At 46.2% G+C, this 16970-nt stretch overlaps 1 protein-coding gene across 1 annotated transcript in view; it reads right to left on the bottom strand.

The window, feature by feature from the left end:
- Acsf2 (acyl-CoA synthetase family member 2) overlaps nt 1–2980 on the bottom strand; it is a 42740-nt gene extending 39760 nt beyond the window's left edge. The window contains exons 1-2 of the mRNA XM_085829641.1: nt 2966–2980; nt 2290–2453 (exon numbers count right to left, since the gene is read on the bottom strand). Of these exons, the coding sequence (XP_085685767.1) occupies nt 2290–2417 (128 nt within the window). The 5' untranslated portion in view covers nt 2418–2453; nt 2966–2980. The remainder of the gene's footprint in view (nt 1–2289; nt 2454–2965) is intronic.
- Nucleotides 2981–16970: the final 13990 nt, after the last annotated feature.

Raw genomic sequence — 16970 nt, 5'->3', positions numbered from 1 at the left:
AATCAGTAAAGCGACTGCAGTACAGTCAGAAGGAACTGAGTTCGGATTCCCAAGTTTCTTTCTTTCTTTCTTTCTTTCTTTCTTTTTTTTTTTTTTTTTTTTGGTTTTTTGGGACAGGGTTCCTCTGTATAGCTCTGGCTGTCCTGGAACTCACTCTGTAGACCAGGCTGGCCTCGAACTCAGAAATCCTCCTGCCTCTGCCTCCTGAGTGCTGGGATTAAAGGCGTGCGCCACCACTGGCTGGATCCCCAACTTTCACACAAAAGCTTGGCACCATGGCTCAGCCACCTGTAACTTCTCAGTGCTAGGGGGGTGGGGGACAGAGAAGAAAAATCCCTAGAACTCACTGGCTAGCCATCCTAGCGGAATCAATGGGCCCCAGGCTCAGTCAAAGACCATACCTCAAAATGGTAAGGTAGAGATAAATGAAGGAAAACACATTTATCAGTTGCCTTCACCTGCACTTAAAACACAAGTGAGGGCTGGAGAGATGACTCAGCGGTTAAGAGCACTGACTGCTCTGCCAGAGGTCCTGAGTTCAAATCCCAGCAACCATATGGTGGCTCACAATCATCTATAATGGGATCTGATGCACTCTTTTGGTGTGTGTCTGAAGACAGCTGCAGTGTACTCATATTAAAAAACAAACAAACAGCCGGGGCGGTGTTGGGGCATGCCTTTAATCCCAGCACTCGGGAGGCAGAGGCAGGTGGATTTCTGAGTTTGAGGCCAGCCTGGTCTACAAAGTGAGTTCCAGGACAGCCAGGGTTACACAGAGAAACCCTGTATTGAAAAAACCTCCCCTCAAAAGAAAGAAAGAAAGAAAGAAAGAAAGAAAGAAAGAAAGAAAGAGAGAGAGAGAGAGAGAGAGAGAGAGAGAGAGAGAGAAAGAAAGAAAGAAAGAAAGAAAGAAAGAAAGAAAGAAAGAAAGAAAGAAAGAAAGAAAGAAAGAAAGGACAAACAAAAACAAAAATCACATGGGCATGTGCACCCAGCCATGAGCCCCTGGGTCTCCTCAGGAAAGACGGCACTTCACAGGAGCTGAACACGTACTAACAGTGTTAGAGGGCTAATTCACACGCACACGCACACGCACACGCACACACACACAGGTTTGTTTCTTAACTCTCAGAACCTGAGAGTTCCAGCCAAAAAGACATCTTCCAACTCGTCCGTCCAACTTCTTCTCAGGGTTGTCTTTTGATTGGGTGCACAGGATTTATCTGTTTAGCCCCAGCTGTTCTGGAATTTACTTCATAGGCCAAGCTGACCTTGAACTCAGAGACCCTGGCTCTGCCCTAAAGGTACACACCACTACTGTCGTCGGCTTTAGTAGTGTCTTTTAAACTTAGTAGTGTTTTCTGAGACAAATTCCTCTTTCTGCCGTGCCTCCACTATTCCTTTCCAAGACTACAGCCCGCATAATAATACGGACAACAGGCTTAGTAGTTTGCCCTTCCGTGCGGTAGAGCAGGATAGGCGATGTGCATGCCTACTGGATGCAGAGGATACCACCATTCACCTTGTTGCACAGCCAACTCTCCCAGCTTGGCCTTTCCCCAGCAAGCTCCTGCAGTCCCCTCCGTGTCTGGTCATATTAGATTTATTCAGCCAACTCTCTCCTGCCAACCCCTTTCCCTGATCTTGCACTGAAGACAGATGAAAAACGGGCCCAGAAGTGGTAATGACTGAAAACAGAAGGAAGCCGGGCAGTGGTGGTACAGGTCGTTAGTCTCTGCACTCAGAAGGCAGAGTCAGGCAGATCTCTGTGATTTCAAGGCTAGCCTGGTGTACAGAGCGAGTTTCAGGACAACCACAGCTACACAGAGAGAACCCTGATCCAAAAAGTAGAGGGGGTGGTGGAGGAAAAGAAGGAAGGAAAAGAAAACAAAGGGAGGAAAGATCTGTTATACTCAGTGCCCTGAGGACCCCCCAAACGGTCCCCACGTTTTTCACGAGAGTTAATACAGCTGAGAGAATGCCCTAGCAGTATTCAGCTCTGTTCCTCGGGTGTACTGTTAAAAAGCCTCCACTCCTGGCTCTGTGTACCACATGGGACGCATACAGAATTCTGAACTAGAATTTGAACTCAGCCTGGGACTCCTGTGGCTACGAGCAGCAGCCCCAGATCCCGGGCTGGCCTGGCTTTTCCCTTTGCCTAAGTGGTAGGGTAGTGTGTGTGAGGGCTACCCAGAGTGGGGTCAGCCCCTGCCAAGCCCTGCAGAACTCCCAAGTTCCCTTCTCGGGACTGCCCAGCCCCCTCTCTTTTCGGAGAGCTGCTCGAGGTACCTGAGAGCACGGACACCCTGCAACTTCGAGTTCGGCCGAGGGCGAGAGAGCAGCGTCCGGGGGCCCCGCGCCCCCAGGCTCGCGATACACAGCCTCCCGAAGCGCAGCATCCCGAGGTAGACAGCCATGGCTCGCTTCCGCCGCGGGTCCGGGCCGGGAGTAAACTTTGAAAGTGAACGAGGCGAGGGTAATTAAGAAGCGGACGGGGAGGCGGGAGGGTCGCTCTGCCTATGGGGTGAGGAGGACTGGGTCCCCGCGGGGCGGAGCGGGGCGGGGCGGGGCGAGGAGAGGCCGGGAAGTGCCGACTGGGTCCTGGCCACCTTTGCGTGGGAACTGCAGCCCTTCGAGCCCGCCCTCGAAGTCCCGCCCTTGTCCCCCCTCCCCCTCCCGGGGCTCCCAAGACCGGCTCTGCAGCACAATACAGGGCCTTCCTGCAATCATCACTCTAACTTTGGAGGGCCTAAGAGTTTCATAAACGGGAAAACAATCAACAGTCTATATAGAGCCAGTTGACAATGCCTGGACTGGTTGGTCCCACGTGCCCAGTAGGGCTTGGGTCACGTGGGTACTTCCTGGGTGCTGAGCTACAGGCCAAAGGAATCTGCCCAGAGTGCCCCTGAGGCCTGCCAACTGGAGCAGAGGGCCTCTGGGGAGAGGAAAGGTAGTTGGGACCTACCGCTCTGATGGGTAAGCCCCTCTGTATTCGGAGACCTCGGGGGACCGAGGTGCTAGTCCGGCCAGAGGCTAAGAGTCAGCTTTAGTTCGACCTTGCATCCTCCCGACGACTCTGAGAAGAGTACCAGGTAGACAAGATTAGGTGGCATCAGGGACGTGTCTGTTGTATCCTACCTTCCCTCTTTCTGCTCTAGCTTGAAGCCTTAAACACAATTTCCTCAGCTGCTCCCCTAGGCTCCAAAGGACCCTGACTTTGTGACTCAACCCTCTAGCTGTGCCCTTAGGAATGTATTCTAACATGTAATCCAAGGAGGATGAGTGACAAGATCTACAAGAGGTGACTGCTCAGTCTGTGCACTGGGTGTCCAAAGATGAGCACACTAGTCCTACACTTTCTAGCTCCTCGTTGTCCTGAACGATCTGGGAAAGAAGAGAAGAAAGGTCCCCCGGCCGGGTGGCTTCCCTTCTCCTGACTTGGAATGAAGAAAGCCAGGCAGAGAGGAACAGTTGGCGGAGGATGGAGGTTAGCCTAGTGAACCTTTGCCTTGATCTGGTTCAGCTGGGGTCATCACTAATACACTACTCTCTCTCTGATCTCCAGAGTGACCAGATATCTCTCTCTCTCTCTCTCTCTCTCTCTCTCTCTCTCTCTCTCTCTCTCTCTCTCTCTCTCTCTCTCCCTTTCTCCCTCTCTCTCTGACAGCTTTTTGCAGAGAATCTGTGTTCTGTTGGAGAACAACTCAAGAGGAGAGACTTTGAAAAGCTGGGCTTGAAATGGCATGATGCCCTCCAAATCAAATGTATACAGTGGTTTCAGACAGCCAGGCCCAGGGAGTGAAGGGTGCTGATTGGTATCCCAAGTTCAGGATCCAAGCCCTGCCTGGAAGGCTTGGTGGATGACCCTGGACAAATCGTTGATACCTTCTAGATAAATAATTGTCCTGGCAAAGTGAAGGGTACATTCTGGTCCCCGGGACCCTTTCTCTTCCTGACTAGTCTCTGAGTGAGTCTTGGGGGAAGGGAAGATAAGCCATTCTGCCTGTCCTATGGGCTAGCTTGGGGAAGCCTTTATCACCTTCCACTTGTTTCTCTGACTCAGAAATGGACTCATAGACCTGCATGATTCCAGCCAGGGAGATAAAGGTAGGAGAATCAGGAACTCAATGTCATCTTCAGCTATACAGGGAGTCTGTGGCCACCCTGGGGAGAAAAAAAAAAAAGAGAGACAGACAGATAGATAGAGAAAGGGACTCTAATTTCAACATCAAGTAACTTTTTTTTTTTCTTTTGAAACAGGGTCTTATCTAGGTCAGACTGACCTCATTCTGTATAAATCTTAGCATGACCTTGAACTTTGATCCTCCTGCCTCCTTTTGTCTTCTGGAATTACAGACTTGCACCACTGTGGCCAATCTTATGTGATTTGTACGTGCACACCGCACATGCACACAATGGAGATCGGAAGACAACTTGCTGAAGTTGGTCTCTCCTTACACTGTGTGAGTCCAGGGATTGAACTCAGGTCATCAGGCTTGGCAGGAAGCACCCTTACCTACCGAGCCATCTCCTGGGCTCCTACTGTTGCTATTTTTTGGAGACAAGGTATCATAAAACCCAGCCTGGCTTCAAACTTACTAAGTAACTGATGTTGGTCTTGAACTCCCCATCCTCCTGCCTCCTGCTCCAAAGTGCTGAGATTATAAATCTGCCAACATGTTCTCCTGTGTCCAAAAATTCTAATCCCAGTGAAACAGGTATAGTGCCTCTAGCCTTGGAAATTGTCTTAGCTGAAATGATAAAGGGGGTGGTGGAGGAGAAGGAAGGAGGTAGAGGCCAATATTCCTATAAATTTTGTGTTGCAGGCCTGATGGTATAGATATATAATGCCAGCTACTCTAGAGAGATTGAAGCAGGAAGATTAAAAGGTCAAGGCCTGCATGGGCAATTTTAGAAAGATGCTGTCTCAAAATAAAAGGTAAGCTGGCATGGCAGCACACACCCACCGTTAGTTGACAGGCAGATCTCTGAGTTCAAGGCAAGTCTGGTCTACATAAAGAAACCCGGTATTGGGAAAAAAAAAAAAAAAGTGGGGCTGGAGAGATAGCTCAGTGGTTAAGAGCACTGACTGCTCTTAAGGTCCTGAGTTCAAATCCCAGCAACCACATGGTGGCTCACGACAATTAGTACAGCTACAGTGTACTCAAATACATAAAATAAATAAAATAAATCTTTTTTTAAAGTGAAAATGATAGAGAACTTGTCTAGCATGTTGAGAGCCCTGTGTTCAATGCCCAGCACCATATATACACACAACAACAACAATGATAATAATAAAAAAACAAGAGCAAAAAGATAACAATAAGTAAAATATAATAAACTAAGGTGTCAGCTGCACCTACTGGCAGAATCCCCTGCCACTTCCAAGCCAACCTGGAGTACATACTGAGACTTTGTTTCAGTAAATAAATAAGGCTGGGTGTGGCACATATCTTTCACAAAGGCAGGCAGATCTCTGTGAGTTCCAGGCCAACGTGATCTACATAGTAAGTCTCAGGCCAGCAAGGGCTATACAATGAGACCCTGTCTCTACATGAATAATTAATAAATAAATAAATAAATAAATAAATAAATAGAGATATCCTATCTTCAGGTAATAATGCATAAAGGAAAAGAATATGGATTTAGATTTTTGTTTGTTTGTTTGTTTTTTTGACACAGGGTTTCTCTGGGTAGCCCTAGCTATCCTGGAACTAGATTTATAAACCAGGCTGGCTTTGAACTCACAGAGACCCTCCTGCCTCTGCCTTCCAAGTGTTGGGATTAAAGGCAAGTGCCACCACCACACAGCTGGAATGTTCAAAAACAAAAACAAAAAACCCCCAATAAAGCTATCATTAGAGGGTGTTGCAGGGTGCAGCCTTCTGAGTAAAAGCCACCATCTTCATCAGATCAGCAGTGCCTGCTGACACAAGACTGTTGACTCTGGAGTTTCTCAAAGGAATGGGTGGGGAGAGTCATAAGATCGTCGCTTAGATTCTAGCCACTCCTCCGTTTATATGGAATTTTACCCTAATTGCAGGCATGTGCCTGAGGTACAAGACTGTGTAGGTCTGGGAAAGGTTAGCTGGTGGGAACTCTGTCCAAGTTGAGTGGAGACTTCCTAGTCTGGTAACTTGGAGGGGGGTGACACTCACACTCCCGTAAGCAACCCCTTGTCCATGCCTGTAAGACAGTTCAATACACTTATTCATCCTCCAATGCAGACTTGGAAGGAATCCAATCCAAGAAGGATTGGAACCTTAAAAGGAGAAGATAGGCATTTCTACTTCTCTAGGGGCAAACCTATTTGTAACAAAAGACCCATTAAAAATATAATTAAAAAAATTAAACACTCACCGGGCTTGGTGGCGCACGCCTTTAATCCTAGCGCTAGGGAGGCAGAGGCAGGAGGATTTCTGAGTTTGAGGCCAGCCTGGTCTACAAAGTGAGTTCCAGGACAGCCAGGGCTGTACAGAGAAACCCTGTCTTGAAAAACCAAAAAAAAAAAAAACAAAAACAAAAAAAAAAACAAAAAAAAAAAAACAAAAAAAACCACTCAAAAGTAAAGAGAGAAGATAAAACAGAGGTAATTAAAATAGTTCAAATGGGCAGAGTATGGAGTCTCATGCCTTTAATCCCAGCACTAGGAAGGTAAATCTCTGTGAGTTCAAGGTCAGCCTGGTCTACAAAGAATCTAGGACAGCCGGGGCTGGTTATTCTAGCTGAGAATAATTCAGTCATCCTAGCACTGGGGAGGGAGAGGTAGGCAGATCTACAGCCTCATCTACAGAGTGAGTTCCAGGACAAGGGCTACACAGAGAAACCCTGTTTTCAAAAATCAAAGGAGAGGTGGGAGTTTGGGGGAGAGAGTAGGATGTAGTAACATATATCAGCAATCACAGCACTCCTAAGGCAAGGGAGGAGGTGAAGACAGGAGACTCTCCCAGAAGCTCAGCCAGCTAGCCCGGAGTGTGGATCCTAGTGCCAGAGCAGGAGTTCCCACCAGTTAACCTTCCCCTGAATTATGCAGTCTAGTGCCTCAGGCGCATGCCTGCAGTTAGGGCAATGAGGAGCTCAACAAAGTGGAGAGTGAGAACTGACTCCTGGAAACGGTCCTCTGACTACCACATGAGTGTATGGATATGCTCACATACAAATCAAATTGCATACACAATAAAGAGAAATTTTTAAAAAAATCAAGTCATTCAGATGAAACCAAGAATAGTGGCTCAGACCTGTAATCCTAACACCAAGTTTCCTCACAGAATTATTCATAATAGCGAAGGGAAGAGCTTACAAAATAAATGTGAAATAATCACATGTTATTTTTACTTGGCATATGCAATTATTATTCAGCCTTAAAAAGAAAGGACAGGCTGGGTGTAGTGGCGCACACCTTTAATCCCAGCACTCAGAAAGCAGAGGCAGATGGATCTCTCTGAGTTCAAGGCTAGCCTGGTCTATATAATTCCAGGACAGTCAGAGCTCTGTAGAGAGACCCTGTCTCAAAAAGCAATAACTAAATAACTAAATAAATACATAAATAAATAAGAAGGCAGGAAGGCAGGAAGGCAGAAAGGCAGGAAGGAAGGAAGGAAGGAAAGGGCATTTTTGACACATTCTCAAGTGCAGAAAAACCTTGAAGAAATAAATGCTAGCTGAAATACAGCAGACATAAAAGGAGAAATACAGTGTGGAGTGTTGGGGGCTAGGGGTGGACCCCACCACCAGTCCAGGTTGCCTGGGTAAGGACACGGAGATCAAATCCCTGGAGAAGATCAACTTGTTCTTCCTGCTCATCAAGGACTCTGAGGTTTGGGACTTTTTCCAGGTTTTGTCCCTTAAGAATAACTTTCTAGGGCTGGTGAGATGGCTCAGCGGTTAAGAGCACCGACTACTCTTCCAAAGGTCCTGAGTTCAAATCCCAGCAACCACATGGTGGCTCATAACCATCCGTAACGAAATGTGATGCCCTCTTCTGGAGTGTCTGAAGACAGCTACAGTGTGATTATATATAATAAATAAATATTTAGAGAATAACTTTCTAGGGGCTAAAGAGATGGCGCAGTGGTTAAGAGCACTGGTTCCTCTTCCATAGGTCCTGCGTTCAATTCCCAGCAACCACATGGTGGCTCACAATCATCTGTAATGGAATCTGATGCCCTCTTTTGGTGTGTCTGAAGACAATGACAGTGTACTCACAACATAAAATAAATAAATCTTTTTGTTTGTTTGTTTGTTTGTTTGTTTGTTTGTTTGTTTTTCGAGATGGGGTTTCTCTGTATAGCCCTGACTGTCCTGGAACTCTCTCTGTAGACCAGTCTGGCCTCGAACTCAGAAATCCGCCTGCCTCTGCCTCCCGAGTGCTGGGATTAAAGGCGTGCACTACCATGCCAGGCAAAATAAATAAATCTAAAAAAGAAAAGAGAAAATGGAGTCTCTAAGGATCATACCACTGCAGAAGTAGACTTGGCTTGGCCGTTGGAGCAGATTCAAGGCTTTGGATCCTATAGAGGACTACAAAAGTCATATTGTTCTGAGTATTAAGTGCTCCAAGGAGCTAGCCACTGCCCTTCTACAGCCTGTTATCTTGCCAACCTTTCCATTGTAGAGAAGCAACTTAGGGAACAAGATTGGCAAACTCCATGGTGTCCCATGCAAAGGTGACAGGCTGCTGTGGCTCTGTGCTGGTGTGTCACATGCCTGCTCTCAGAGGTAAGGCATGGGCATTGCCACTTCCCCCATGCCCGACTGTGGTGGTCTGAAAGAATATGGTCTCCATAAGCTCAGAGGGGAGTGACAGTATTAGGGGGTGAGGCCTTGTTGGAGTAGGTGTGTCTCAGAAACGTTCTGCATCTGGTGGAGTTCTCTGCTACTGCTCCGGCACCATGTGTGCTGCCATGCTTCCCGCCATGACGATATTAGACTAAACCTCTGAACTGGAAGCCGGCCCCAATCAAATGGTTTCCTATGTAAGAATGGGTATCTCTTCACAGCAAGAGAAACCCTAATGAACTCTTTAAGCTCTGACCTTTCTTACTCTCTAGCCCTCCCCCTCTCTCTCCCTTCTCCCCTCTTTCCACCTGGCTATGGCCGGTTTCTTTCTCTTTCTACCTTCTCTCCTTCTTCCTGCCTTTCTACAATAAAGCTCTAAAACAAAACAATACAAAACAACAAAAAAAGAAACCCTAACTAAGATACCAACTAAGAAGCTGCTACTGCTGACTGGTGTCAATGACAGCCACACATCAGCCAGGAATGCAGGCCTACCTACCCTGGACAACTTCACCAAGGCCACCTTTGATGCAACTCCAAGACCTACAGCTGTCTGACCCCTGGCCTCTGGGGCTTCTGGGAAAAGACTCTGTTCACTAAATCTTCCTATTAGGAAAAAGCCAATCATGACATGAAAACCCACACCAGAGCCTCTGGGCAGAGGACCCAGGCTCCATCTTTGGCCACCACATAGCATTTTGTTGTTGTTGTTGTTTTGTTTTTCTTTTTTGGTTTTTGTTTTTTGTTTTGTTTTGTTTTTTGAGACAGAGTTTCTGTGACTGTCCTGGAACTCACTCTGTAGATCAGGCTGGCCTCAAACTCAGAAATCCTCCTGCCTCTGCCTCCCAAGTGCTGGGATTAAAGGCATGCGACACCAGCACTCAGCTCACATAGTGTAAATGTAGCCTTTACTCACATGATGTAATTGTTGTCTCTGAGGTTTACTGCCTCAGTCTGCTAACCTAGGCCTCATACTTCGAGCCTCTGTATACTCTTACCTAGGCCTAGAATGCTTTTAGCTTCTGAGACTTACTGCTGAATAAGCTTTCTTGTTCTTTCTGATCCCTGGCTGGCTGGTTCAACTCAGTTGTTCTAGTTCAAAACTCCTCTCCCTTAACTGATTCCATCTGACTTCTCTCTTTGGCCTCTTTGAATTGCTCTGCTTGGCCTCAAACTAACTCTGACAATATGTTCTAATCATTACCTCTCATTACCTGTGTCTAACTTGTTCTTTCTCTGCACCAGTAAATCTGCCTTCTCTCTCTCTCTCTCTCTCTCTCTCTCTCTCTCTCTCTCTCTCTCTCTCTCTCTCCCTCTCTCTCTCCCCGACCCCTGCCCCTTAAGTAGCTCCCCTTTCCTCTCCCTTCTCTTGAAAGTTGGGCATATCCTGTTCTATCACATCTTTCTCTGAGTTGTCACTTTGCCTATCACTTAGACATCACTTTCAAGCATGGCTGCTTCTGTCTACAAACTAACTTTACCTTCATTGTTTGGGATTAAAGGTGTGTATTAAGGGCCTATCTGTATTCCAACAACAGGGATTAAAGGTGTGTTCTAAGGGCCGAGCCACACCACACCTAGAAACAAGTTATTTCCAACTAATAACACAATCTCGGGGTTCACAGAGTGATCAAATATTCTGCAGCAACACAGGATTTTTATATGAGGGGAAAAAAATAAAGTGAGTTAGCCTGTTTTTAAAAACAACCTGGAATAGTAAAGGTCTTAGAACCCTTTTCTATAAAATCTCAGCTCTTACCTCAAGTGAAGTAAGAGAGTTTATTCTGAGCCAAATATGAGTTACCATGGCCTGGGAACATGGATTCGGGGCTGTTCAGAATAACATTCTGCTGAGGGAGGTGGTAGATATCTATGAGGTAGAGGCTGGAATATCTCTGTGAGTTCAGGGACAGTCCCAGCTATGTATCAAGCTACATAATATGATGAGCTACATAATACGATTTCAAAAAATAAACCAGAATAATATGCTACCAAACAGAAGGCCATAAGTTAAGGCTTTTGCCACATCCTTTGGTGGGAAAAGGATGGGAGGGGGTTACAGCAAAGTGCAGACACTGAATAAGTGGAAATCATAAATTAGGGCATCACCACTGACATCAGTGGGAACAGCACGGTACAGCACAGGGCAGGAAACAGCTATGGGTTTCAGAGATTATCTGACAACATTCTTAACTTCTGGGGTAATAAAAGGTTGTAGTGGTCTGAATTCATTCCCTAGATTTTTCTGGATAGTTAAAAGGATGTGAGGTCAGATTCAGAGATAGGCAACAATATATATAGTTATTTGCTGTGTTGCTTGGTTTTTGGTTTGGTTTGGTTTTTGTAGACAGGGTCAGTGCTCTTAACTGCTGAGTCATCTCTCCAGCCCTCGTACTTTATTTTCTAACACAGTAAACATGGCTCTGTGTGTGTGTGTGTGTGTGCTGGGGATGAATTCAGGGCCACACACTCACTTGGCAAGTGCCCACTTCTGAGCTACAAATCTCCAGCTTAATTGTAACCTAATAAAAAGTTTTATTAACAGGCCCAAGGGAGGCTTTCTCTTAATGCCAGCCATTAATAACATGGACTGATGTTCAATAAGGTTGCCACAGTAAAATACAGAGAACAATCCTAGTGATGTAGCCCCAGGAGTAAGAGGGCTGAGGCAGACAATGAAGAGTTTGAGGCTACCCTGGGCTATGAACCAAGATCTTGACAAACAAACAAGCACACACACCGGAGAATAAGTGTTGCTCATAGCCCCCTGGTCTAGCCTTTGTGTGTTGGCCTAGCCTGTATGCACTGGCCGAGATGTAGAAAGCCTTGACTTCTATCTCCAGCAGAGAGAAAGGGGAGAAAGGTAAGAGGAAATGCAAGAGGCGGTGGTTTAATTCCCAAAGGGATTTAGAAGACTTAGAGTACAATGCTTTCATTGTGTTAATCAAGCCAAATAGATCCATCTACTCACTAATACCAAAATGTGCCATAAACCAACAACAACAAAAAGCCAGATTTAAAAAAAAAAAAAAAAAACCACAGATATTTCTGGTTTCAAACTGAAAGTAAAAATAAGGAACTTGCCTGTGTTGCTGCCTGGTATAAAATTAATTCGATCACAGTTCACAGGAAGCTGCAAACCCAAGAAGATGGGCTCTGAAAAGATTGCTTTTATTTTATTTTATTTCTGCAGCCCCAGACTGAAAAACAAAGTAACAGCTGGAGTGCAGTCAAAAGGAGCAGCGGTATCCGGCAGTGATGTCACACGCCTTTAATCCCAGCACTTGGGAGGCAGAGGCAGGCAGATTTCTGAGTTTGAGGCCAACCTGGTCTACAGAGTGAGTTCCAGGACAGTCAGGGCTACACAGAGAAACCCTGTCTCAAAAAACCAAAAAACCAAAAAAAAAAAAAAAATAGAGAAAGAAAGTAAGACACTTGAGGTGAGGTTATATGGCAAGGTTCCCCACATAATTGAAGATGTTGTCTGCATCTCAAGATCCTTAATTAGATTTATTGCTATCTTTTTTTTTTTGAAACAGGGTTAGCTATGTGCTTTTTAAAATTTTAGGGCAGGGCCTCATGTAACTCAGCTTGGCTTTGAGTTCACTACGCATCTGCCTGCCAATTGCTGGAATTACAGACATGTGTTCTCATGCCCAGTTTCCTTTACATGTTTTTTTTTTTTAATTCATTCATTTTTGTGTGCACTTGTGCTTTGCCTGCACGTGTGTCTGTGTGAGAGTGTCAGGTCCCCTGGAACTGGAGTTACCGACAGCTGTGAACTGCCAGAGCTCTCAACCGCTGAGCCATCTCTCCAGCTCTTCTTCTTTTTTTTTTTTTTTTTTTTTTTTTTTGTGGTTTTTCGAGACAGGGTTTCTCTGTGTAGCTCTGGCTGTCCTGGAACTCACTTCGTAGACCAGGCGAGCCTTGAACTCAGAAATCTGCCTGCCTCTGCCTCCTGAGTGCTGGGATTAAAGGTGTGCGCCACCACGCCCGGCTTCTCCAGCTCTTCTTAATGATTAGTCCTTATGAAATTCAAACTAACAACTCACAAGACAATTTTAAAAATAGTTCTAGCCGGGCAGAGGCAGGCGGATTTCTGAGTTCGAGGCCAGCCTGGTCTACAAAGTGAGTTCCAGGACAGCCAGGGCTATACAGAGAAACCCTGTCTCGAAAAACCAAAAAAAAAAAAAAAAAAAAATAGTTCTAATAAGCTGGGCAGTGATGGTACACACCTTTAATCCTGGCACTTGGGAGGCAGGAGCAGGTAGATCTCTGTGGGTTCCAGGCCAGCCTGGTCTACAGAGAGAGTTCCAAGAGAGTCAGCTCTTCACAGCGAAACCCTGTCTTGAAAAACCAAAACAAATAAATTTGAAATATCCAGAAACTGTAAACAACTTAGGTGTTCCTCAACCAAAGAGTGGATAAAGAAAATATACATTTACACAAGGGAATACGACTCAGCTATTAAAAACAAATTTACAGAAAAACGGATGGAACTAGAAAATCTCATTCTGAGTGAGGTGACCTAGACCCAGAAAGACACTCATGGTGTGTCCTCACTCATAAGTGGATATTAAGTCGGGCGTGCTAGCGCACGCCTTTAATCCCAGCACTTGGGAGGCAGAGGCAGGCGGATCTCTGAGTTCGAGGCCAGCCTGGACTACAGAGTAAGTTTCAGGACAGCCAGGGCTACACAGAGAAACCCTGTCTCCCTGTCTCGTAACACCCCCCCCATAAAAGTGGATATTAGCCATAAAATACAAGATAACCATGCTACAATTCACAGACCCAAAGAAGCTAAATAACCAGGAGGGCCCAAGAGAGGATGCTTGAATCTCCCTCAGAAAGGGAAATAAAACAGACATCAGAAGTGGATGAAGCAAGGGCATTGGGTGGGAGAGGGAGTGAGAAGAATGGGGTTGAGAATCAGGTGTGGAGAAAGTTGGGGTGGGGAGGGAGACGGCTGGGAGAAAGAATGGAAATTGGTGGTGGTGGGGCCATCTTTGGGACTGAGAAAGTTCCTGGGAGTCTCTGGGGGTGACGTTAGCTGAGACTCCAGGCAACTGGGGATTTGGAACCTGAAGTGACAATCTCCTGTAGTCAGGTAGGACTTCCAGTGGAGGGAGGGGACACCAATCCACCCACAAAATTTTCAACCCAAGATTTGTCCTGCCTACAAGATGTGCAGGGATAAAGATGGAACAGAGATTGAAGAAATAGCCAACTAATGACTGGCCCAACTTGAGACCCATGGGAGAGAGCCAACCCCTGACACTATTAATGATACTATGCTATGCTTGTAGACAAGATAGATGCTAACCCTAGCATAACTGTCTTCTGAGAGGCTTCATCCAGCAGCTGATGGAAACAGATGCAGAGACCCATAGCCAAACAATAGACAGAGCTCAGGAAGTCTTGTGGAAGAGTGGGGAGGGGAGGATTAAGAGAGCCAGAGGGATCAAGGACACTACAAGAAGACAGAGTCAACTAACATGGGCCCTTTGGGGCTCACAGAGACTGAACCACCAACCAAAGAGCATGCAGAGGCTGGAAGGAGGCCCCCTACACATATGTAGCAGATGTGCAGCTTGGTCTCCATGTGGGTCCTCTAAGATTGGAATGGGTGGGGACAATCTCTGACTCTGTTGCCTGCCTTTGGATCCCTTTCCCTTAGCTGGGCTGCCTTGTCTGGCCTCAGTGGGAGAGGGTGCTCTTAGTCCTGTTTCAACTTGATGTGCTGGGGGTAAGGAGATGGAGGGTGGGAGATACTGGTACCCATCTCTGAGGAGATGGGGAGGGAGGTGTGTGAGGGTGGTACTGGGAGGAGAGGAGGGGGGAGCTATGATCTGAATATAAAGTGAATAGATAAATAATTTTTTAAAGATAATAAATAATTCTAATAATATAATCTAAATCCATTCAAATAGATACATGCTGAGGAAAAACTATTGAAAAAAAATAAAAAAAAAATTTTTTTTTTTTGGTTTTTCAAAACAGGGTTTCTCTGTGAAGCCCTGGCTGTCCTGGAACTCACTCTGTAGACCAGGCTGGTCTTGAACTCAGAAATTCGACTGCCTCTGCCTCCCATTGCAGCCATTTTGTAGAAGAGTAAACAGAAGCTTTGAGGAGTGCAGTGACTTATCAATGTGACCTTAGAGCTTAATGTAGTGCTGGCTTGAAGTCCTAGCGTCCTGTCGCATCCTGATCTTGGCTTCTCCTGTGTGACTCTATTCCTGGGGAGCCATGAACAAACATCTGGATAAGGAACCAATGATTGAAGGAAATATGGACACCACCGAAGTCCAACTTGGTGGACCATGAGTTTTATTGAGGTAACTTATAGGATCATGGGTGAAAGGTTGGTTATAGAAACAGAAATGACTCAGCTGCATCCCAAGTGCACACCCCAACATGGATGACAGCTCACAAAAGCTGGGAGCCTGGAGTACACTGAGCAGCCTGTGGGCAGCGTGGCAGGCATGACATCTGCTTTTCCCCTGCACATACACACCTCCCTGTCTGTTAATTATTATTCAATATTCAAGTCAAGTGTTCCTTTAGCTTTCAGAAATAAGACAGGCTGTATAAGTCTTTAGCTATTGGTGTCTGATTTATTTCAGGTAACATTATGTTTTCTATTAGAATTTCTTCCAGGTGGTTCTATTGGTCTGAGCTACTCTCCAGCTGCTGGACTAGTCTCTATTTCTTCCTGGCTGCGTAGTAGGTCTCTGCTTCTAGGCAGCTTAGCTTGTCTGAGAGCCGCTCCCAGCCAGCATTACTACTTATATTTCCTTGGGGGAGGGAACCTACCGAATCTGATCAGTTTTTTTTTTTTTTTAAGGTTTATTTATTTTATTTGAGTACACTGTAGCTGTCTTCAGACACACCAGAAGAGGGCATCAGATCCCATTACGGATGGTTGTGAGCCACCATGTCCTTACTGGGATTTGAACTCAGGACCTCCCAGAGGAGCAGTTGGTGCTCTTAACCTCTGAGCCATCTCTCCAACCCCCGAATCCAGTCAGTTTTGCAGACCTCCTGAAGCCCATGGACTTGTTTGCTTTCTGAACATAAGGGGCTTCCCTGCAGGATGGGACGGTCGTCCCTCTCGCCCCCACCCCCATCAGAATACCCTGTGCCTCCACAGGCTTTGCTATGGGATGGAAGGTTGTAATCTGGTAACTGTTACTCCACAGCTTCTCAAGGGCTGCTGGGACTTGTGTTTTCCAGGCAGTCGCCCCAAACAACTTGGAACACACAAGCCTGTACAAGATGATATTTGGCTGTGGCAGGGAGAGCAGCACCAGACAAGTCTTTTGTTCCCAAGGGAAATGTTCCCAAGGTCTGATAGGCTTACTGCCTCCTACACCGCCTGTTTCACACTTAACGGGATTTAAGCAGCCTTCCTTGAGGAGAGCACCTGCTGCCTGTCCTCTGCCTGGTTCAAACCTCTAAGGGTTTTTTATCCTCAAAACCCACACATCACCCTGCCACATCCTCAGAGAAGCCTGTCCTGATTTCACCTCTCCTTCAAGCCTTTCTTCCTTACCAGGCTGGTGTGAGCCCTTGTCTTACAATGCATTTACTCCCTTGACTGGATTTGACCTCTGAGTCTCAGTTCCTCTCCTGTAATGTTGGGAGCTGACTCCTAGCAGAAAGCGGCTATCATCTCTGCAGCCATCTCAGGCTATTTACTTACAGGTTGGTACGTTTCCACCCTGACGAGAGACTTGTTTTCCTAGCATGATGTTTTTGCAAGCAGCCACCACAGCTGAACACACTCTGGTAACAACCTGTTTTTCTCCTGCACATCCTGGACTTGTGGTCACGTGTCTCCTGCTGCACTCCCCAGCTGTGCTTATATACCCATAGTTGCCTTTCAAAAAACGAGACTCGAGACTTGATCAGATTGCCTGTCTTGTCTCCATTCTTTGAGTCTCTTGCCCCTCCATCCCTACTCTGTCCCTTGAAGACCCCATTGACTGACCCTCAGACTGGGTCACTGTAACACTCAGATAATATTGAGAGGATTGGGTTAAAAAGAAACAATAGATGATCAAGGATGTAGTTCAGTAGCACAGTACTTACCTAGAAAGAAAGACCTGGCTTCCATAAGTGAGAGAGAGAGAGAGAAAGAGAGAGAGAGAGAGAGAGAGAGAGAGAGAGAGAGAGAGAGAGAGAGAGAGAGA

Source organism: Mus caroli, unplaced genomic scaffold, assembly GCF_978045245.1.
Source record: "Mus caroli unplaced genomic scaffold, Mus_caroli_1 scaffold_13, whole genome shotgun sequence".
Taxonomy (NCBI): Eukaryota; Metazoa; Chordata; class Mammalia; order Rodentia; family Muridae; genus Mus; species Mus caroli.
Note: the sequence above shows the minus strand (reverse complement) of the source record. Positions and strands in the feature narration are given on the sequence as shown.